The 21185-nt window shown below is 37.4% G+C and overlaps 1 protein-coding gene across 1 annotated transcript; it reads right to left on the minus strand.

Moving 5' to 3' along the window:
- Positions 1 to 14531: 14531 nt before the first annotated feature.
- LOC111877454 (transcription factor MYB46) lies at positions 14532 to 19036 on the minus strand. Its single transcript, XM_023873973.3, has 2 exons — positions 18624 to 19036; positions 14532 to 15488 (listed from the first exon to the last, which is right to left on the minus strand). The coding sequence occupies exons 1-2, from the start codon at positions 18926 to 18928 to the stop codon at positions 14795 to 14797; spliced, it is 999 nt and encodes a 332-aa protein (XP_023729741.1). The 5' UTR covers positions 18929 to 19036; the 3' UTR covers positions 14532 to 14794.
- Between the last annotated feature and the right edge of the window lie 2149 nt (positions 19037 to 21185).

Consider the following 21185-nt stretch of genomic DNA (forward strand, 5'->3'; position numbering starts at 1 on the left):
TAAAAGCTTAGTCTTTGGATCAATTAGGGCTTTATTAGGCCCAATAGGGTCTCGTAAGGCCCATTAGGGTTTCATAAGGCCCATTAGGATTTCATAAGGCACATTAGGGTTTCATAAGGCGGGCACCACCCACTATCACCTCGGGTAGTGCTGGTCAACGATGGCTCACGTCGGCGGCCACCACCTCACGGTGGTGGTTACGAATTTCTTTTATTATTCTAGCATCGGTTACAATATTACAAAGCAAAAAAACCCAAATAACTCATACACACACTAATACAAACATACACACAGTCACCCTAGTGGTGGCCGACAGTGGTACATGGCGGTAGCCACCACCTCATGGTGGTGGTAGTGGTGGCTATTCTTGGTTTTCCAGCCATACAAAACACACACAAACCCTAAGATAAACACACACACACTACCGATTTGCGAGATGCACCCCAAGCCACCCACTTGATGGCTTACGATGGCGATAACAACATATTGCGATGACAGCAACCACCTCACGGTGGTGGCGGCGGTTCTTTTGAGTCCCATATGAGCAAACACGTACACACACATTGTAAACATGAACACGGTAGCAGCAACGGCAGAAAATGGCAGTGGAACTGCTGTTGAAGTGGTGGTGGCGACAGAGCGGTGCAATATGGTATCCGGCGGCTGGAGAGTCACGTATCGGCGATGTAAAAGGTGGCGGATGAGGGCTCCACACGGTGGCGGCTGAAGCAGGAGAAGAAAGAGAGTGGTTGATGTCCGATGGTCTTCATTGGCTCCTTCCTGATGGTTCTCTTTGTCACTGGCAGTAGGAACTCAACGATGGCTTCACGGTGGCTAGAAGGTGGCGACCGAAAGCTTGGAGGTACAAGGGTGGTGCGGCGCCGGAAGGGTGGCGGCTGGTGCATCCCCCTTTAGGGTTAGGGTTTGTACCGGAGGTGACGGTTTTAAATACTCCGATCACCACAACTTGTTTCCATAATGAACAAAATGTTCCCTCCTTCCCCCGTTTCTTTCAAAATAAATCCATATTTTACCTTTTTAACCCTTAGCATTAAAATTCATTACAAATCAAGTACAATACATACCAAACAACCCTCCGTTTTTGAATTTCTTTGCAAAGTCAGTCCAAAAGTTACCCTTTTAAACCCCAACATCTCAATTATGACATATTCAGCCCTTCCACCTCTTTTCCTTTCAAATTAAATCCGAAATTACCCAAATAGCCCTTAGTCTTCAAAATCCTTTCAAGTTAAGTCCCAAAATTTACCAAGTAACCCCTACCTTCATAAATATTTACAAAACCAATCCGGAACTTATATTTTTAACCCTAATTTCTAAATTGTGCCAATCAACTCCTCGAGTCCAACACATTGCTATATAATTATTGATTTTAGGGTTATTATTCATTTATTAATTTGTTTATTTATTTATTAAATAAACAGGGTGTTACATTTTAAATTTAATACAAAACAATTATAAAAACTAACGTATTCTTACATACTTATACACATAAAAAATAAATATATTCATAAAAAACTAATACAAAAAATATATAACAATCATTCATATTTTAACATGAAATTTACAAAAGATTCACAACAAATGCAATCAATTCACAACTTAATACAGTGAATTATCATTTAATACATAAAATTTGCAACTTAATCTAATAAATTAATAATTTAATACATGTAATTCCATATTTTTAACTTAAAACTTACATTTATACTTTTAGATCTAGATGCTAGTGCTTATTTCAATGTTTAATTTAAATAATAATCATAGTTTAAATTTTATATAATTTATTTAAAATTACAGAAAATCATATATGTGTATAATGCTTCTTTATTCTCAAAGAAGCAAACACAATATTCATAAAATATTCACTTGTTAATATAATCAATTCAACTTTTAATACATAAAATTCACTGCGTAATACAATAAATTCACAGTTTAATACGTAAAAATTATATATTCACAACCATATTCTCAACAAAAACTTACATTAATACGTTCATATCTGGAGACATTTATGTGTTTTAAATTGTGAATTTCTTATATTAATTTGTAAATAAAATTTATAACTTAATATAGAAAATTCACAGTTTAATATAATACATTCAAAAATCATTTACAAGTATAATATCATATTTCAGTATACTTAATAGCCCATTCACAGTTTAATACATGCATAAATTATATTATATTTCAGAAGCCAACATCAAAATAAAAACATATACATGAATCATAAAAGGGATAACTTATCTCAAGCCAACGAAGAAGATGCGTGAGAAATAGAAATATCTTTACTCTACCACCACTAGTAGCATTAATACCTCTAACTGCCATATGCTTGTAACACCCCAATTCTTGTATGATATTTATATATTTATTTTCTTCAAGTTTAGGGGGAACTCGATGAGTCAGTAGATGGACTCGTCGAGTAGAGTCGGGATTTCGAGCACGTTTAAGTTGGCGACTCGACGAGTCCATATTCCGGACTCGGCGAGTCTGCCAGTCTGGATGAAACCCTAATTTCAAGGGTTTGCACCCTATTTAAACAACTTTTGGGGCCTCTAGTCAGCCCCATCACCTCTCGGAGCATCATTCTCGAAACCATAGAGCCCTCTTTGCATTTTTGTGTGATTTTGGTGTGTTTCTTTGAAGATCTTGAAAGAAAAAGGATGGTAGATCAAGAGGAGAAGAAGGAGATCCTAGATCCTTGAGGAATTTCAGAAGATAGTAAGGTATATCTTGGCCCTTTTCTGTTTCTATGCTTAAATCCCCTTTTTGAAGCCATTAAAGCTATTCTTGAACCATTTCTTGGCTTAGTAGTAGCATAGAGGACTCATGGAGTTGATTAGCCGTTGGATCTAGCTAGGTTTGAGTTCCAGAAGCTTAGATCTAGCACCTTTATGGAGCCATTTTGCATGAAAGCTCTAGATCTACTCTTATTGTGTGCTTTGAACCCTAAAACCTTCATTTGATGTTATTTACACGTAAAGTTGGAAACTTTACGCGTTAATCAAGTCCCAAGAACCCAGATCTATGAATGGAATGGACTGGTTTCAAGCAGAATCGAGTATATAGTATTTGCATGTATATGACTCGACAAGTCGAGTCGCGAGTGCCCTGTTTTCCCCTTTTCGAGTTATACCGAGTGGAACCAGTGAGTGAGAGATAGACTCGGTGAGCTAGAGGGTTAGACTCATTCGTGGAGGAGCTTGGCGAGTCAATACCTTGACTCGGCGAGTCCAAGGCAATCTTCATACCTCGGGAACAGACTCAGCGAGTTTTTCATACAACTCGGCGAGTCACAGCTAGAGTGTTCATCTGATGAAGGAGAACTCGACGAGTTGTTCATACAACTCGGCTTGTTGGATGCAGATTGTCGGAGTATTAGTAACAAAGAGGAACTCGCCGAGTTTGTGCCAAAACTCGACGAGTAGTAGCGAGTAGAAGCAAGAAAGTAAGAGTAAGTACTCGACAAGTTGGTGACCCAACTCGACGAGTCAGGTCAACTGAATGTTGACTTTGACCGTTAGGTTGACTTGCACCAGGGGTAAGAGAGTCATTTTACCCTCAGTATTATTATCAGTATTTGATTGATGGTACTTATAGAAATTGTAGCCGGGGTGCAACAGAAGTCGCAGCGTTCAGATTCCGGAGCAGTCCTTTCAGCAGCTAGGCAACGAGGTGAGTTTCCTTCTATTAGGAACGGGTCTACGGCCACACTTCCGGCCCGATTAGTTAGCAGTAGTTTCGGACCTCGGTCCGATGCAGTAGTTAGGGTGCTTGATGTCTTTGTGATTAAAGCATGTTTTGTGTTATGTGTTCCGGACTCTGTTCCGATGCAATATGCAGTGTATGTATTCATGTTAGTTGATATGCTTATGCTATGTTATGCCCAGTCAGTTCCGGGCTTCGGTCCGATGCAGGGGACAAGGTCCCAATCAGTTCCGAACATTGGTCCGATGCAGTGGGCAAGGCCCTTACTAGTTTCGGACTCCGGTCTGATGCAGTTTCCGGACTACGGTCTGATGCAGAGGGCAATGCCCTGGTTAGTTTCCGGGCTTCGGTCCGATGCAGTGGGCAAGGCCCAGTAGATGCTTTATATGTTATTGTATGGTATGTGGTAGTTTGGGGGAGCTCACTAAGCTTTGTGCTTACAGTTTCAATTTTGGTTTCAGGTACTTCCGCAAGTAAAGGTAAGAGCTCGGGATGATGGCATCGCACACACCACAACTTCAATCTTTTTCCTGGGAGTTTGTTTTGATTCATAGTTTGATTTGGCACAAATGTTCACAACATTTTATTATGGATTGAGATATTTGACACATGGTTTTATGATGTGACGATCAGTATATGGTTTTTATTATCATTAAATCAATTTTTTTGGGTCGTATTTTTGGATGTTACAAGTTGGTATCAAAGCCTTGGTTTGAGGGATTCGGGCACACTTCCGGGTGTGTCTGAACTCAAACTAAGGAAGTGGTTAAATGTTTTCAAAAGAAAAGAGTTTTAGAAAAGTGAAAAGAAATTTTAGAAAGAAAAGAACTTTGAAAAGAGAAAGGGGGTGTGGTGCATGTGATCAGCCGAGCTCAAGTAAGTACTCCCAACTTACCCATACAAGTTTATGTTATGAGTTATCAGTTTCAGTTTCAGTAGAACAGCATGCTAGAATAGGACTAAGGATATAGGAGGACGCCTTATGTGCCTGCTATATGTGCTTCAGATTTATGAGAATTGCATACTAGTTGAGTAGGCAGTAGTAGGATAGCCTGTTTAGGTTATGCTTGATATCATGAGCTTAGCATTGTATGCCAGTACAGATCCTTGTTATGCGGATAGAGTTGCTTGAGTAGCTTTTCTGTGTCTGAATGCCGCTTTCCTTGTGCTTTGTGGGGCTCTGAGTGATGGGAGTTAGCCATTAGGTGAATACGTCATGTCACATTTGAACAGGGTTGAATAATCTCATAGTGTTAGATTTGGCCCTATTGTGCAGCTCTGGTATGAGTCTGACCGTAGTAGGATTATCTGAGCCTCACCACATGTGATGGTATTCAGGTAATGACTAATTGGCATTACAAGGAGGCCTTCAGCAGCTGAGGACTGGTTTGGGTGGAGTCAGAAGTTCCCTAGGGCAAGCCTAGGAAGGTAGTAGCAGAGATTAGTAGCTGTAAAGTGACTTGGTGGAGTCAAGGCAGTTCTTGAGGAAAGTACGAATAGATATGGAAGGTAGTATGGGCCCGTAGTACTGAAAGTAGAGGATCCGTACTCAAATCAAGAAAGCTGAGATGAGACTAGGAAACTTGTGATAGTAGTGATCCCTCGAGATATATTTATGATCCTAAAGTTTATTATGATGTGTTTTCAGAATGGTGGTATTGCGCCCTCGACCAGCAATCGGCAGTTCAGGTGCTAAAGGGGGATCAGGATCAGACCCGGAGGCCGGGCAGATGGATGAGCAGACTAGCGAGTTTCTCTCTTCAGAGATTACTCGCACCATACTTGAGCAGACTCCTGTGATCTTTGGTTCGATCAAGGAGGGTATCTTAGAGTTGATGGACGAGAGATTGAGCACTTTCCGTGCTGAGGTAGCGGCCATGATGGGGTCGCGCACGCTTACCTTCAGGGAGTTCAGTGTATGTGGAGCTCCAGATTACCACGGGGCGCGGGACCCCATTACGAGTACCAGATGGTTGGCGGATGTGGCCAATGCATTCCGCACGAGCAGATGTCCCGAGGGGGACAAGGTCAGATTGGCGTCCTGTCTTCTGAAGGATAGGGCACAAGATTGGTGGGAGGAGGTTGGTCATGCCATCGGGGATGACGCAGCTTTGGATGCCATGACTTGGATAGACTTTTCTACCAGGTTCAGAGCTGATTTCGCACCGGTTATTGAGGGCACTTCTCGTTCCTCAATACGCAGCTGATGAGGAAATGAAGAAAGCCCGTTATCATGAGATGCTGCAGAGTGATATCTACCAGTTCGTGAGCCGGTCCAGCTGTAAGACGCTGGATGACATGATTGCTAGGGCGAGAGAGAGAGAGAGAGAGAGAGAGAGAGATTGATCTTGAGATGGAGAGAAAGAGGAAGCCGAAGGCGGCTCCAGGTTCAGGGAGTTTGGGCAAAAAGCCCAAGGGTTCAGATCACAGAGCTAGGAGTCAGCAGAGCCACGCTAGATGTGGCAAGTGTGGGAGATTGCACGATGGGACGTGCAAGGCAGGGAGTGCCGGCTGCTACAATTACGGTCGAACTGGGCATATGAGAAGATATTGTACAGCCACTACTACCACCGTTGCGGCATCAGATCTGATTTGCTTTTAGTGCAATCAGAGGGGCCATAAAAAGTCCTAGTGTCTGAGTTTAGCGGCTGCAGGGAAGGTGTCAGCACCTGCTCCTGCTACCTTGAGGATTTCAGATGGCCGTCAGGGCCGAGTCGAGACGCTGGTGGCGAAGAGTAGGGCTTTCCAGCTGACAGCGTAGGAGGCGCGAGCGGCTCCTGATGTGGTGGCGGGTATGTATTTTTCCCTTATCTCATTATTTATTTTTGATTGTTTCTTATGATTATATGTTTTGTATAGGGTCGTTCTCGGTGAACGGCATTTCAGCTACAATATTTTTTGATTCGGGAGCTACCCGATCATTCGTCTCTCTTGAACTTAACAAGAGGTTTAGCAGAGCTCCAGGGGAGCTAGATTGTCTACTTGAGGTTGAGATAGCAGCTGATAGGACCGTTAGGGTTGCAAGGGTACACAGAGGGTGCTCCCTACAGTTATTCGATGAGCAATTTCCGGTGGACTTGGTCCCTATTCCCCTGCGAGGGAATAAGGTCATAGTAGGCATGGATTGGCTGAGCCCCAATGGGGCGGTGATATATTGTGAGCTACAGTTGGTAAGGGTTCACACTCCCAATGAGGGAGAGTTAGTGATTCAGGGCGAGAAGCTACAGCGCGGACCAATTCTGTGTTCAGCAACGAGAGCGAGACGCTACTTTCAGCAGGGTTGCACCGGCTATATTGCCTATGTCTTAGATGCCCGGGAGAAGGGCAAGATGACAGTTGATGATGTTCCGGTGGTGCGAGACTACTCGGATGTATTTCCGGAGGATTTGCCGGGGATACCTCCTGAGAGACAGGTTGAGTTCGGGATTGATCTAATCCCTGGTGTGGCTCCGATAGCCAAGGCACCGTATCGGTTGGCTCCCCCAAAGATTTAGGAGTTGTCTACGCAGCTGCAAGAGCTGCTAGACAAGGGATTTATCAGGCCGAGCAGTTCACCCTGGGTGCACCAATTTTATTCGTGAAGAAAAAGGACGGGTCGCACCGCATGTGTATAGATTACCGAGAGCTGAATAAGGTAACGGTGAAGAACCGTTACCCACATCCAAGGATAGATGATTTGTTTGATCAGCTTCAGGGAGTGTCTTGGTTTTCCAAGATCGATTTACGCTCCGGATATCACCAGATGCGGGTCAGAGGTGGGGATGTGCAGAAGACTGCCTTCAGGACCAGGTATGGTCATTATGAGATTGTGGTGATGTCGTTTGGGCTCACCAACGCTCCGGCCGCGTTCATGGACCTCATGAACCGCGTGTGCAGGCCGATGCTGGATCGGTCTGTGATAGTATTCATAGACGATATCTTGGTGTATTCCAAGACTCAGGAGCAGCATGAGGAGCACCTGAGAGAGGTGCTAGAAGTTTTGAGGAGGGAGAGACTTTTCACAAAGTTCTCCAAGTGCGAGTTCTGGTTGCTCGAGGTGCAGTTCCTTGGTCACCTCGTCAACCAGAAGGGTATTTTGGTAGATCCGGCCAAGATTGAGGTCGTGATGCAGTGGGAGGTCCCGAAGTCTCCATCCGAGATTCGGAGTTTCCTAGGTTTGGCAGGGTATTACAGGAGATTCATCCAGGATTTCTCCAAGATAACAATACCGCTCACCCGACTGACCAAGAAGTTGGTAGCGTTTCGTTGGGCGCCTGAGCAGTAGGTAGCGTTTGAGACCCTCAGGCAGAGATTGTGCGAGGCACCGATTCTTACCCTGGCAGAAGGAGTAGAGGATTTTGTAGTCTACTGTGATGCCTCGATCACCGGTATGGGAGCAATGTTCATGCAGCGAGGCCCTGTGATAGCTTACGCCTCGAGGTAGTTGAAGCCTCACGAGGCTAATTATCCTACGCATGATTTAGAGTTGGGGGCAGTGGTGCTTGCCCTCAAGATTTGGAGGCATTACCTTTATGGGGTCCGTTGTACCATTTACACGGATCACAAGAGCTTGAGGTACCTCATGGATCAGCCGAATCTGAACATGAGGCAGAGGTGATGGTTAGATGTGTTGAAGGATTATGATTGTGAGATCCTTTATCACCCAGGGAAGTCCAACGTAGTGGCCGACGCCCTGAGCCACAAGGGAGTAGTGGCCCCAATCAGAGACATTTTTTTGAGGATGACGGTGATTACTCAATTATTGGAGCAAATCAAGGAGGCACAGGTAGAGGGCCTCAAGGAGGAGAGACAAAAGTGTGAGAGGATCGTGGGCCGAGTAGCTTCTTTTGACTATGATAGTAGAGGATTGTTGACCCTTCACGGTAGAGTTTGGGTGTCGTACTGGGGTGGAGTACGGAAAGTGTTGATGGATGAGGCTCATAAGTCTCGATTTTCCATTCATCCAGGGGCGGCGAAGATGTATAGAGATCTTCGACCCTATTATTGGTGGCCCTGCATGAAGCGGGATGTCGCCTGGTATGTGGAGAGGTGCCTGACCTGCAGAAAGGTTAAGGTAGAACACCAAAGACCTCATGGAAAGAGGCAGCCGTTAGACATTCCAGTGTGGAAATGGGAAGACATTACCATGGATTTCATCACGAAGCTTGCCATGACTGCGCGTGGAGTGGATTCTATATGGGTTATAGTGGATCGGTTGACGAAGAGTGCTCATTTTATACCGATCTAGGAGAGTATATCAGCAGAAACGTTAGCTGATATTTATGTGAGAGAGGTGGTGGCATGTCATGGAGTGCCTGTTTCAGTAGTGTCAGACCGAGATGTCTGTTTTACTTCCAGATTTTGGAAGCGATTTCACGACGAGATGGGCACTCGTCTCCATTTTAGCACCGCTTTCCATCCTCAGAAGGACAGGCAGAGTGAGAGAACAATTCAGACTCTCGAGGACATGCTGCGGGCATGTGTTCTAGACTTCGGTGGCAGTTGGGATACGTATCTTCCGTTAGCGGAATTTTCGTATAACAACAGTTACCACGTGAGTATTGATCGACCTCCTTTCGAGATGCTCTATGGGAGGAAGTGCAGGACCCCGATTTATTGGGGCGAGGTCGGTTAGCAAGTCATTGGGAGCACCGAAGTGGTGCTCAAGATGACTGAGTTGATCCAGCAGGTTCGTGGCAGACTGCAAACTGCATAGAGTCGGTAGAAAAGTTACGCCGATAGAAGACGTTCAGATTTGGAGTTCCAGGTGGGCGATATGGTCCTCCTGAAGGTATCACCCTGGAAGGGTGTTATCAGGTTTCGGAAGAGGGGCAAGCTGGGCCCCAGGTTCATTGGTCCTTCTAGGGTTTTGGCCCGGGTGGGTCGGGTTGCTTATCGATTGGATCTTCCATCAGAGCTTAGCCAGATCCACAACACTTTCCATGTTTCTCAGTTGAGGAAGTGTTTGGTGGACGAGTCGGCAATTGTGCCCATTGAGGATATTCAGGTTGATAGCAGCCTGAACTATGTCGAGAGACCAGTTGCGATCTTAGATCGGAAGGTGAAGACCTTGAGGAACAAGGTGATTCAGCTAGTGAAGGTGCAGTGGAAGCACCGAAAGGGTTCAGAGTGGACGTGGGAGTCCGAGGAGGAGATGCGGGGGCATTACCTAGAGTTGTTCCTAGATTTAGCGGCAGCAGACTTTGAGGACGAAGTCTGAGACAAGTGGGGGAGGATTGTAACACCCCAATTCTGGTATGATATTTATATATTTATTTTCTTCAAGTTTTAGGGGGAACTCGACGAGTCAGTAGCTAGACTCGTCGAGTAGATTCGGGATTTCGAGCACGTTTAAGTTGGCGACTCGACAAGTCCATATTCCGGACTCGGCGAGTCCGCCGGTCTGGATGAAACCCTAATTTCAAGGGTTTTCACCCTATTTAAACAACTTTTGGGGCCTTTAGTCAGCCCCCATCACCCCTCAGAGCATCATTCTCGAAACCCTAGAGCCCTCTTTGCATTTTTGTGTGTTTCTTTGAAGATCTTGAGAGAAAAAGGAAGGTAGATCAAGAGGAGAAGAAGGAGATCCTAAATCCTTGAGGAATTTCAGAAGATAGTAAGGTATATCTTGGCCCTTTTCTGTTTCTATGCTTAAATCCCCTTTTTGAAGCCACTAAAGCTATTCTTGAACCATTTCTTGGCTTAGTAGTAGCATAGAGGACTCATGGAGTTGATTAGCCTTCGGATCTAGCTAGGTTTGAGTTCCAGAAGCTTAGATCTAGCACCTTTATGGATCCATTTTGCGTGAAAGCTCTAGATCTACTCTTATTGTGTGCTTTGAACCCTAAAACCTTCATTTGATGTTATTTACACGTAAAGTTGGAAACTTTACGTGTTAATCAAGTCCCAAGAACCCAGATCTATGAACGGAATGGACTGGTTTCAAGCAGAATCGAGTATATAGTATTTGCATGTATACGACTCGGCGATTCGTTCTTCAGACTCGGCGAGTCGAGTCGCGAGTCCCCTGTTTTCCCCTTTTCGAGTTATGCCGAGTGGAACCAGTGAGTGAAAGATGGACTCGGTGAGCTAGAGGGTTAGACTCATTCGTGGAGGAGCTTGGCGAGTCAATGCCCCGACTCGGCGAGTCCAAGGCAATCTTCATACCTCGGGAACAGACTCGGCGAGTTGTTCATACAACTCGACGAGTCACAGCTAGAGTGTTCATCTGATGAAGGAGAACTCGACGAGTTGTTCATAAAACTCGGCGAGTCGGATGCAGATTGTCGGAGTATTAGTAACAAAGAGGAACTCGTCGAGTTTGTGCCAAAACTCGACGAGTAGTAGCGAGTAGAAGCAAGAAAGTAAGGGTAAGGACTCGACGAGTTGGTGACCCAATTCGACGAGTCAGGTCAACTGAATGTTGACTTTGACCGTTAGGTTGACTTGGACCAGGGGTAAGAGAGTCATTTTACCCTCAGTATTATTATCAGTATTTGATTGATGGTACTTATGGAAATTGTAGCCGGGGTGCAACAGAAGCCGCAGCGGTCAGATTCCGAAGCAGTCCTTTCAGTAGCTAGGCTACGAGGTGAGTTTCCTTCCAGTAGGAACGGGTCTACGGCCACACTGCTGGCTCGATTAGTTAGCAGTAGTTTCGGACCTCTGTCCGATGCAGTAGTTAGGGTGCTTGATGTCTTTGTGATTCAAGAATGTTTTGTGTTATGTGTTCCGGACTCTGTTCCGATGCAATATGCAGTGTATGTATTCATGTTAGTTTGTTATGTTTATGCTATGTTATGTTTAGTCAGTTCCGGGCTTCGGTCCGATGCAGGGGACAAGGTCCCAGTTAGTTCCGGACTTCGGTCCGATGCAGTGGGCAAGGCCCTGGTTAGTTCCGGACTCCGGTCAGATGTAGTTTCCGGACTAAGGTCTAATGCAGAGGGCAATTTCCTGGTTAGTTTCCGGGCTTCGGTCCGATGCAGTGGGCAAGGCCCAGTAGATGCTTTATATGTTATTGTATGGTATGTGGTAGTTTGGGAGAGCTCACTAATCTTTGTGCTTACAGTTTCAGTTTTGGTTTCAGGTACTTCCACAAGTAAAGGGAAGAGCTCGGGATGATGGCATCGCACACACCACAACTTCAATCTTTTTTCCTGTGAGTTTGTTTTGATTCATAGTTTGATTTGGCCCAAATGTTCACGACATTTTATTATGGATTGAGATATTTGACACATGGTTTTATGATGTGACGATCAGTATATGGTTTTTATTATCATTAAAACAATTTTTTTGGGTCGTATTTTTGGATGTTACAATGCTACCATCAACCATCGCCACCACCAACCACCGGTATAAACAACGCCAACATCCTTCCCTCAAATACTAAATCTGGATAAAAAAAATCATAATTCACAATTTAATACAACATTTCAGACACTAAATCATAACTTAATTTAATATTTCATGCATTAATTCACAACTTACTGCATGAAAAAAATGCACATTCATAACTTAATAACTTAGATATTCACAAATTAATACATTATAAATATATATTCACAACCTAATAACTTATCGAATTTGGTTGAGACATTTCATTAAACACTTTGTGTGCACCACACACATCAAATCCATATTCATCATAAAACATCATATCTGTTCAGATATATAACGCGATGTTATATTAACATTCTATACATTCATTCATAGCCTAATTTACCATATTCACTATTAAACTCTAAATAAAACTTCACTATAGCATTTACGGCTAAATTCACAACTTAATAGCTTACCTGATTCCATTGAGGCATTTCATCAAGCGCCTTGTGTTCATCTTTTCTTTTTTTGCAAAACTTTTTTACGTAAACACCATCATCGGAGACCAGATCTGATGCGGTGGTGGAACTGCCGCCGACCATCATGAAATACCATAGACACAAACATGATATCTAACTTGAAAACACACAAACACATTAGACCTGATGACGATTAGGTGCTGTTTAACTACAAATCAGAGAAATACATATAAATATGAGTTAGAGAGAAAGCGAAGGTGGTCACGAAACATATTTGGTAAGGATGCGACTGAGATTTCTCTGGTGATGGAACTTCTAGAGAAAACAACGAGTTTAAGAGTTCTGGAACAAAAAACGAGTATATTAGTATATGAAAATGCACCAAATACATCAGACCTGACGAAATATGGTGTTTTGGTGGTGATAGTTGTAGTTCATAACAGATCTGAAGGCGCAGAAGGTCAGTTCTAGCTTAGAATCACTAGAAGTTCCAGATCTAAATGTGTAATATACTAGATTTGGCTTAGAGTTGCCGAAAATTTGTAGATCTGAGATTTTGACATGCTAGAGCTTAGGTTTTTCGGAAGTTGGGAATCATAGATCAGAGATCGTTGGTGGCGATTTTGGCTGACGGTAAGAGGCAACGGATAACAGTAACAACGATGATAAGGCAACTGCGGTGGCAAGTGGCAGTGATAGGCTGGACGATGGTGGTAGTTGGAGGAGATAGTGGTAGAGTTTTGATATAAGTCCTGGAAGTTTATGAGAAAAGTTGATGAGTTTGTAAGAAAGTTTGAGGGGAAGAAATATCTTATTTTATAAATGATGTTAATGTTTTAATGCACAATATTATGGTAATTAAATGTAAAATACATTAATTATTAAGAATATTATTTATAATTAATGTTTATCACATTTAATTATTGTAATGTTCCTTATAATTAATACTACATTTAATGCTTGTTATGTGTGTCCTTAAAATACATATTAGAAAGTCCTATATAATTAATACTACAATTAATGTATTTTACATTTAATTACCGTAATATTAATGTTTTAATGTACAATATTACGGTAATTAAATGTAAAATACATTAATTATTAAGAATATTATTTATAATTAATGTTTATCACATTTAATTATTGTAATTTTCCTTATTATTAATACTACAATTAATGTTTGTTATATGTGTCCTTATATATCGGCCAAGAAAAAAAAGAAGAAGTAGGGCAGCCGAAAAATTGGCTGTAGTCAGATGTGTGTAGATGTTTATATATGGAAATATCCCTTATGGTTTGTTTTGCGTTAAATATCAAATATATATATATATATATATATATATATATATATATATATATATATATATATATATATATATATATATATATATATATATATATATATATATATATATATATATATATATATATATATATATATATATAGGGTTAGGTTCATGTGAGACGGCCTAATTTTGTGAGACCGTGAGACGCATTTTTTTATTTTTTTTTATTTTTTTGTTATTTTATTTTTATTTTTTTTAGTTATTTCAAGTTTCGAAAATAATATTTAAAAAAACAATTTTTTGATTTTTCCATTTATTTTGCATTTGAAAATTATTTTTAGAATATGTACAGTGTAATATTCTATTTAGAATATTTCACGTATTTTTTCAAAAAACAACGGGATTTTTTATTTTTTTTATTTGTTTAGTTAATTCAAATTCCGAAAATAATATTTAAAAAAAAGAATTTTTGGATTTTTTCATTTATTTTGCATTTTAAAATTATTTTTGGATTTGGTTTCACGGTCTAACAAAATTAGAATGATCTCAAATGAACCTGAACATATATATATATATATATATATATATATATATATATATATATATATATATATATATATATATATATATATATATATATATATATATATATATATATATAGGTGTAACAGTGATATATATAACCTTACACTAACAAAATATAAAGACAGGGAAACTATACAATTATAATCCAACACTTTTGAATATTATTAACCACCCATGATCTGTTCGCCTGATTGTTCTTACATGATGATGTACATGTACACTTTCTATATATCTATACAGTAAAGTTTTTGCACACCGGCTCCCATTGTATCCATATATGTTTCGTGCCATTTTATTCTATAACTTTTTACTCGTTACTACTGCAAAATATGGAAATTAAAAGAAGTATTCCCCTTTCAAAAAAATGGCAAAAATAAATTTGAGGGTAATTAAAAAAAAATCTACTTTTTGAAAGATTTAATCAAGTGAAGGGAAAGATGAAGCTTCTCTCATTAGTTCTTCAAAGTCCCATTCTTCAACTTTTAGGTCATTCCCTCCTTCCCAACAGTTTTCAAACCCTGCTGCTAGGGTCTGTACCTTGTGCTTGTTATTGTTATAACATTGGTTGATAATAACACTATTCATGTTGTTACTCACGATCATGGGGTTTCTATCATGAAGATTTTCAGTATTGGTATATTGATTATCGTTGGGTATATCTAATGGTGGGATGCCGAAAATCTCATCTACTAAACTTAAATTCCCCCCAAAGATCTCATAACGTCCGTGGTAACTAACCCCATTACCATCGATGCCAACTTGTGTTTTACCATAGCATGAGGCATGCTGATGATGATGGTGATCATCAGCATCAGAAAGTGTCAATGGTTCCATCAAGTGGTTCATGGTCATGGCTTGCATGGCTGATGATGATGATGATGAATATTGTCTTGTTGCATCCATGTACATAGCCATGATGTTGCTAGAATCATGAATGGACATCAATCCAGCCATGACTTCCTGATGTTCTGAAGATGATGAGTCATGGCTCATGTTCGGCGACGCTGAATTTGATGCTGACTTTTTTAGTCTCTTTTTTATGGTCGAGTTCCAAAAATTCTTGATCTCATTATCTGTACGACCAGGCAATCGTGCAGCAATTTGTGACCACCTACAGAATTAAAATTCACAAAAGTAAATTTAGTTACATAAATAATGTTTAAGTTACACGTAAAATACGACATGAATGCATGAGATGCATGGAGGTTGGCTTCATTTGTAAACAAACTACTGAAAATAGACCCTGGAGTGTCTTCGACTCAAAGGGTGCATGTGGACACACCACAACCATCCCTTTCAGTTTTGACCTTGAACCATGTGCATTAAAACTTGTACAGTTCATTTTTTTCGTCAACCGAATCCTTTGTAAAGATTTTATCAACACTAATTTACAAATTTAACAGTTATTTGTGTGGAAAGTTATTAATAAGAATTTCAGTGTTAGGTTACATAGTCATGATGACATAATCCGAATTTATAGAATTAATTATATATCTCATGTGATGTTGAATTGTAGAAGTGCTTATGTTTGATAATAATGTCATATTACTCTTTCTTTGATCTAATTATGGAACAGAATTATTGTTATCTCCATTAGTGATTCGTTAGTACGAGTCGAGGTCAAAAGTAGAAAGATTAAATTTGCATTATAACTTGCAAATATAATCATGTGACCATGACGTTGACGTTTTATTTGCTACATTATATGTATATATGTGACTCTCACACACACACACACACACACATATATATATATATATATATATATATATATATATATATATATATATATATATATATATATATATATAATTTTGTGAGACCGTCAGACCAATTTCTTCTATTGAATTATTTTAATAATCTAGTTATCGTAAAAATATAATCTACTGTAATAAATAAATATAATTTTTCTGTATCTTAATCTCTAATTAATTTTAACACTTTTTATTTTGTGATATTTTTTAAATAAATAATATTCAAATGTCATTTTATGATTTTTATCAGTTTTTATAATTAAATAAAACAACATAATATTAATATTTATATATAAAGTATCAAATATAATAAATATTATAATAAATTTCATTTAATATATTTTTTCATTTAGTATTTTAAAATTTATTTAAAATAATACTTAGTATTTATATTTCAAAATTTTATTTTTGTTAATTAATCTATGTAATACAAAGGTTTATACATAATATGTATAATATCATAAAATTATACGCTTTTTAAAAATTTCAATGTAAATATGTTAAAAATATTGTTTTGCAATATTAGAATATTACTTATATTATATTGTTTGAATAACTGAATGTTTTATTAAAAAAATTGGTCTTACGGTCTCACAAAATTAAACCCGTCTAAAATGAATCTAACCCTATATATCCTTCCTAATAAATTCTCCCTAATAAATAAATATATGTTTGTCATATATCATATTCTTATTTATTTTATCACCTGTAATTTTTTGATTATTTTAAATTAATTTTTATTCAATATGTTATTTTATAGTTTTTTCATTTTATTAAATTCTAGATTGTATTTAATTTAAATACAATAATAAATGTATATCAATTTCATTAATAAACTTACCATGTAATTTTAAAATTATTAAATTAAAGATCCATTAATTTTATTTATTTATTTATTTAAATTATTTGTTTTAATTTAAAAGAGAAAAAACCCCTTTAATTTTTATAATTCAATAGTTTCTCACTTTTCTTATAAATTCAAATTTCTCAAATTTTTAAAATTTTATATTTAGTTAATTTTTTTAAATAAACTCATTCAATACATAGGTCTCATACCTAATATATATATATATATATATATATATATATATATATATATATATATATATATATATATATATATATATATATATATATATATATATATAACCGTTTATCTATTATTTGAAAAACATATGTCCATTATCCATAAACTTTTTAAAGGTTACAAATTATTAGCATGTATATATTTTTTCATTTATTTTATTTATTCTGAATAATCGATTATAATTAAATATATGTGAAAATTAACAGAGACTTCAATATTTGAAGATACAAAATTGTATTTGCGTGTTAAAATATAAAGTACGGAAAATATAAGATTAATAAATCATTTACAAAAATTGACTTTGCCGATGCATATATTCCAATTGAATGCAACCACAATATATATAGATTAAGTTCTATTAGATAGATGATATATAGCATTGATGTAAACATTGAAAAAGGTATTTCATATTTTTACGAAAACGTTATGGTTTTGTCAAACTACTTGTCAAATGTTATTTGGTGGTTGTTAGGTGTTCTTTTTAAATATTATCTTATAAAATAAAAGTTAACTGTACTAAATAATTAATAGATATTCATAATTTTTTACTCTGAAAAAAGGTCAATAATCACATTTTCTATTTTATAATTTCAAAATATTAGTTTTTATTATGAATTAAGAGAAAGTTTTATGGATATAACAATTCTTATACTCTAGCAAAATTCATTCATAAAAATATATCTATAGTGACTTATAATATACCTCTAATCAATCCTGATACTGCTTAATTATGATTCATGAACGGAACCATATAATTCAATATTGAATATTAAACTTCGTTATGAAGACTTACAAATTGCATCTGAAAATTATTTTTGTACTCTTAGTAATTCGAAATTAAGAAATGTATGTATTTCGAAATTGTCATTCAAAATATATTACTTTCTATTCGTAATGGGAAACGATTACCAATTTTTTTATTTTTCGTTGTAATTATTAAAATTAAAATGTAACTAATAAATAAAGAAGTTTAAAAAGAAACCCACGAAATCAATTGGAAAATAAGAAAAAACTGTCACTTCCACTTTGGAGTAGCTGTGGTTTGCCTGCTTGGTTTGCCTCTGCCTGATGTAGTTTTTGCTATCTTTTCCTTTTTTGTTCTCTTTTGAGTTGGGTGATGCTTGTAAGTTTTTTTGTGTTTTACTTTTGTTTAAGTGTGGCTTTTTCTTTCCTTTATATAGTTTCAGAAAAGAATAAAACAAATTGACGATTGCCCATTTGTCATTAAAAGAGTTTAGATTGTTTATGAAAATAAGGAAAATGCTGTTTTATATAATTGCCCAACACTTATTTAAATATACATGCAAACACACACACACACCATGAATCTAGTTCAATGTTGAATGAAAATGAAAAGTTGTAACATTAATTATCGTTAACTGACTCAAACATAACAATATCGCACCTGTTGCCAAGGAGGGAATGAAGATGAATGATGAGTTCTTCTTCTTGAGAAGAAAAAGCACCACGTTTAAGGTCAGGCCTCAAGTAATTTATCCAACGGAGCCGACAGCTCTTGCCGCATCTCTGCAAACCGGCATTACGAGCTATATCACTCCAGCAGCCATGACCATTGGTGATCATGTAGTTCATTAGCTTATCATCTTCTTCAGGCGACCACAAACCTTTCCTCATCTTCATCGTTATCCCACCATTCTCACTGGATATCAAATCCTTGTGATTCCCTACACCTCCTATCGGCTTCCTCATCACTGTTATTATATTTGCAATATGCGTGAAACAGATGTAGGAGAACTTGTTGGTTAGCTCTCTTTCAATGTCTTATAAACTCCTAAAGTAGTTGACGTTTATTACTTTATAAACAACCAAATGCACCTGTGTTTGTTTGTTTGTGGTATGTATATATATATATATATATCTATATATATATATATATATATATATATATATATATATATATATATATATATATATATATATATATATATATATATATATATATATATATATATATATATATATAGAGAGAGAGAGAGAGAGAGAGAGAGAGAGAGAGGGTCATTGATGATCGGTGATGATGATAATGATGATGGTTGTAGGGTTTGCTTAGAAATGGGGTCATGAGAGAGAGAGAGAGAGAGAGAGAGAGAGAGAGAGAGAGAGAGAGAGAGAGAGAGAGAGAGAGAGAGAGAGAGAGAGAGAGAGAGAGAGAGAGAGAGAGAGAGAGAGAGAGAGAGAGGTTTCTGGGGAAAAACAAAACGAAAAAAGAAATGCTTACATATCAAATTTAGTAATATGCATGAAAATATTTGAAATATGAGTTCGATATATTGTATAATAAATTAAGCCGCTAAAATATTGACAAGCAATTAAGCTTTTTTCGACTTAGATTTTGATTTGGAAAAACTTTAGATCAAAACAAATATTATCTTTCGTCGGAATTTATATATTTTAATTAACTTTTTTTTTTGGAAACAGAACTTCTTTGACAAAGGATTCCGAGCCATCTTCGACAAAGGTTTGCGGGCCGTTGCGCCCATTTCTCATTTTCGCGAATTCACTATCATAATCCAGAAGTGAGCGATATACATAAGTTGCCGAAATAAGATCGGATCAAGAAATATCAAAAGAAGGATATTAAGGATGTAAAAAGAGGTCTTGACTGAGGCTGTTGCCGAAATAAGATTGGACCAAAACATACAACGAGATGATGCGTTAGTTCTTTGCTACAGTGGAGTACATACATAAGTTGGAGGATGTAAAAAGAGGTATGTATCATTCGGACTAGGAGGGGAAAACTTAGGAGTATTGCCTTTAGTTCTTTCATCCCACTAGGCTTTGTTGAAGGAAAGCAGTTTTTTGTTTTGATCAGGATCTTTGATAAGAAGTTGTGGTGTATGTCTTATGCAAATAAAATTTCACTAATGGGTAACATAGAGAAACACGGTTGAATCCTCAGGGATACAACCTAATGGTCAATATATATTTGTGTAAGGTACATACTAGTCAAAAAACAAAAAAATATAAAAACTGGATTTTTGATTAATAATTAAAAAACTAAATAGCAATGAAATAAATAAAAGTGAATTTAGTTCAACTGCGACTTTCCTAATCATGCAATCAACACAAACTTGGTTATTCAAAATATGCTCTTTTTAAGCTAGTTCCGAGACCAATTAATAAGCTATAATATATTCTATTTTACTTAATTAATTAACCAAAACTAGTTATTTAGTTAATCCTAACTTTTTACTAACATAATTAAACAAGCTCTTAATTAAAATCAGAAAAGTTGCATTAAGATCTGTATAAATTTCAAAGCAATATTCAATACTTCTTATAAGCTCGGAAGCATAAAAATATGAAATTTTAATTTATATCATAATTAAATCACAACACGGAACCAATCTAATACGTGTTACTTATTATCAGTTAACTAGAACAATTACGAATTTCATTACCTAATTAGCTAGTATTATTTAATCATTAATTAGGTTATCAGGCTAAAAAGAAGTAAAATCAAAATTCGTTAAGCACAAACCTGAAAAAACTAGATAGAATCGTAAATAAAAAACCACGTTTAATGATTGATTATGTTAAAAGTATTAATTTATGCAGAAGTGAAATCTAGTGTTTAGCCAACATGGCTAAAATTTGATCAAACTAATGAAAAATGACATTAAACTACTAACTCTTAATAAACTGAATGATTGAGATGATCCAAAACCTTCAGATCTTCAGAAACTGATGATAAATTAAGTGCAGAAAATCACCTTTAGAAGTCATTTTCGCCATTTAGAAATGTCTGGGGTTCTGCTGAGACAACCTATGGTAATTATATAGCAGACTTGGTAGTGAATAAGGGGTCTGACATTAAGCAGGACCCACGCCAGGTCATCGCAAATTTCGAATCTGAAAAAAAATAAACAAAAAAAATCAAAAAACTAGACTTCAACGAGGTAGCACGACCCGTACTTGGTTTTCGTAGCTTAAAATATCCAAAATA

The sequence above is a fragment of the Lactuca sativa genome, chromosome 6, assembly GCF_002870075.4.
Source record: "Lactuca sativa cultivar Salinas chromosome 6, Lsat_Salinas_v11, whole genome shotgun sequence".
Classification (NCBI taxonomy): Eukaryota; Viridiplantae; Streptophyta; class Magnoliopsida; order Asterales; family Asteraceae; genus Lactuca; species Lactuca sativa.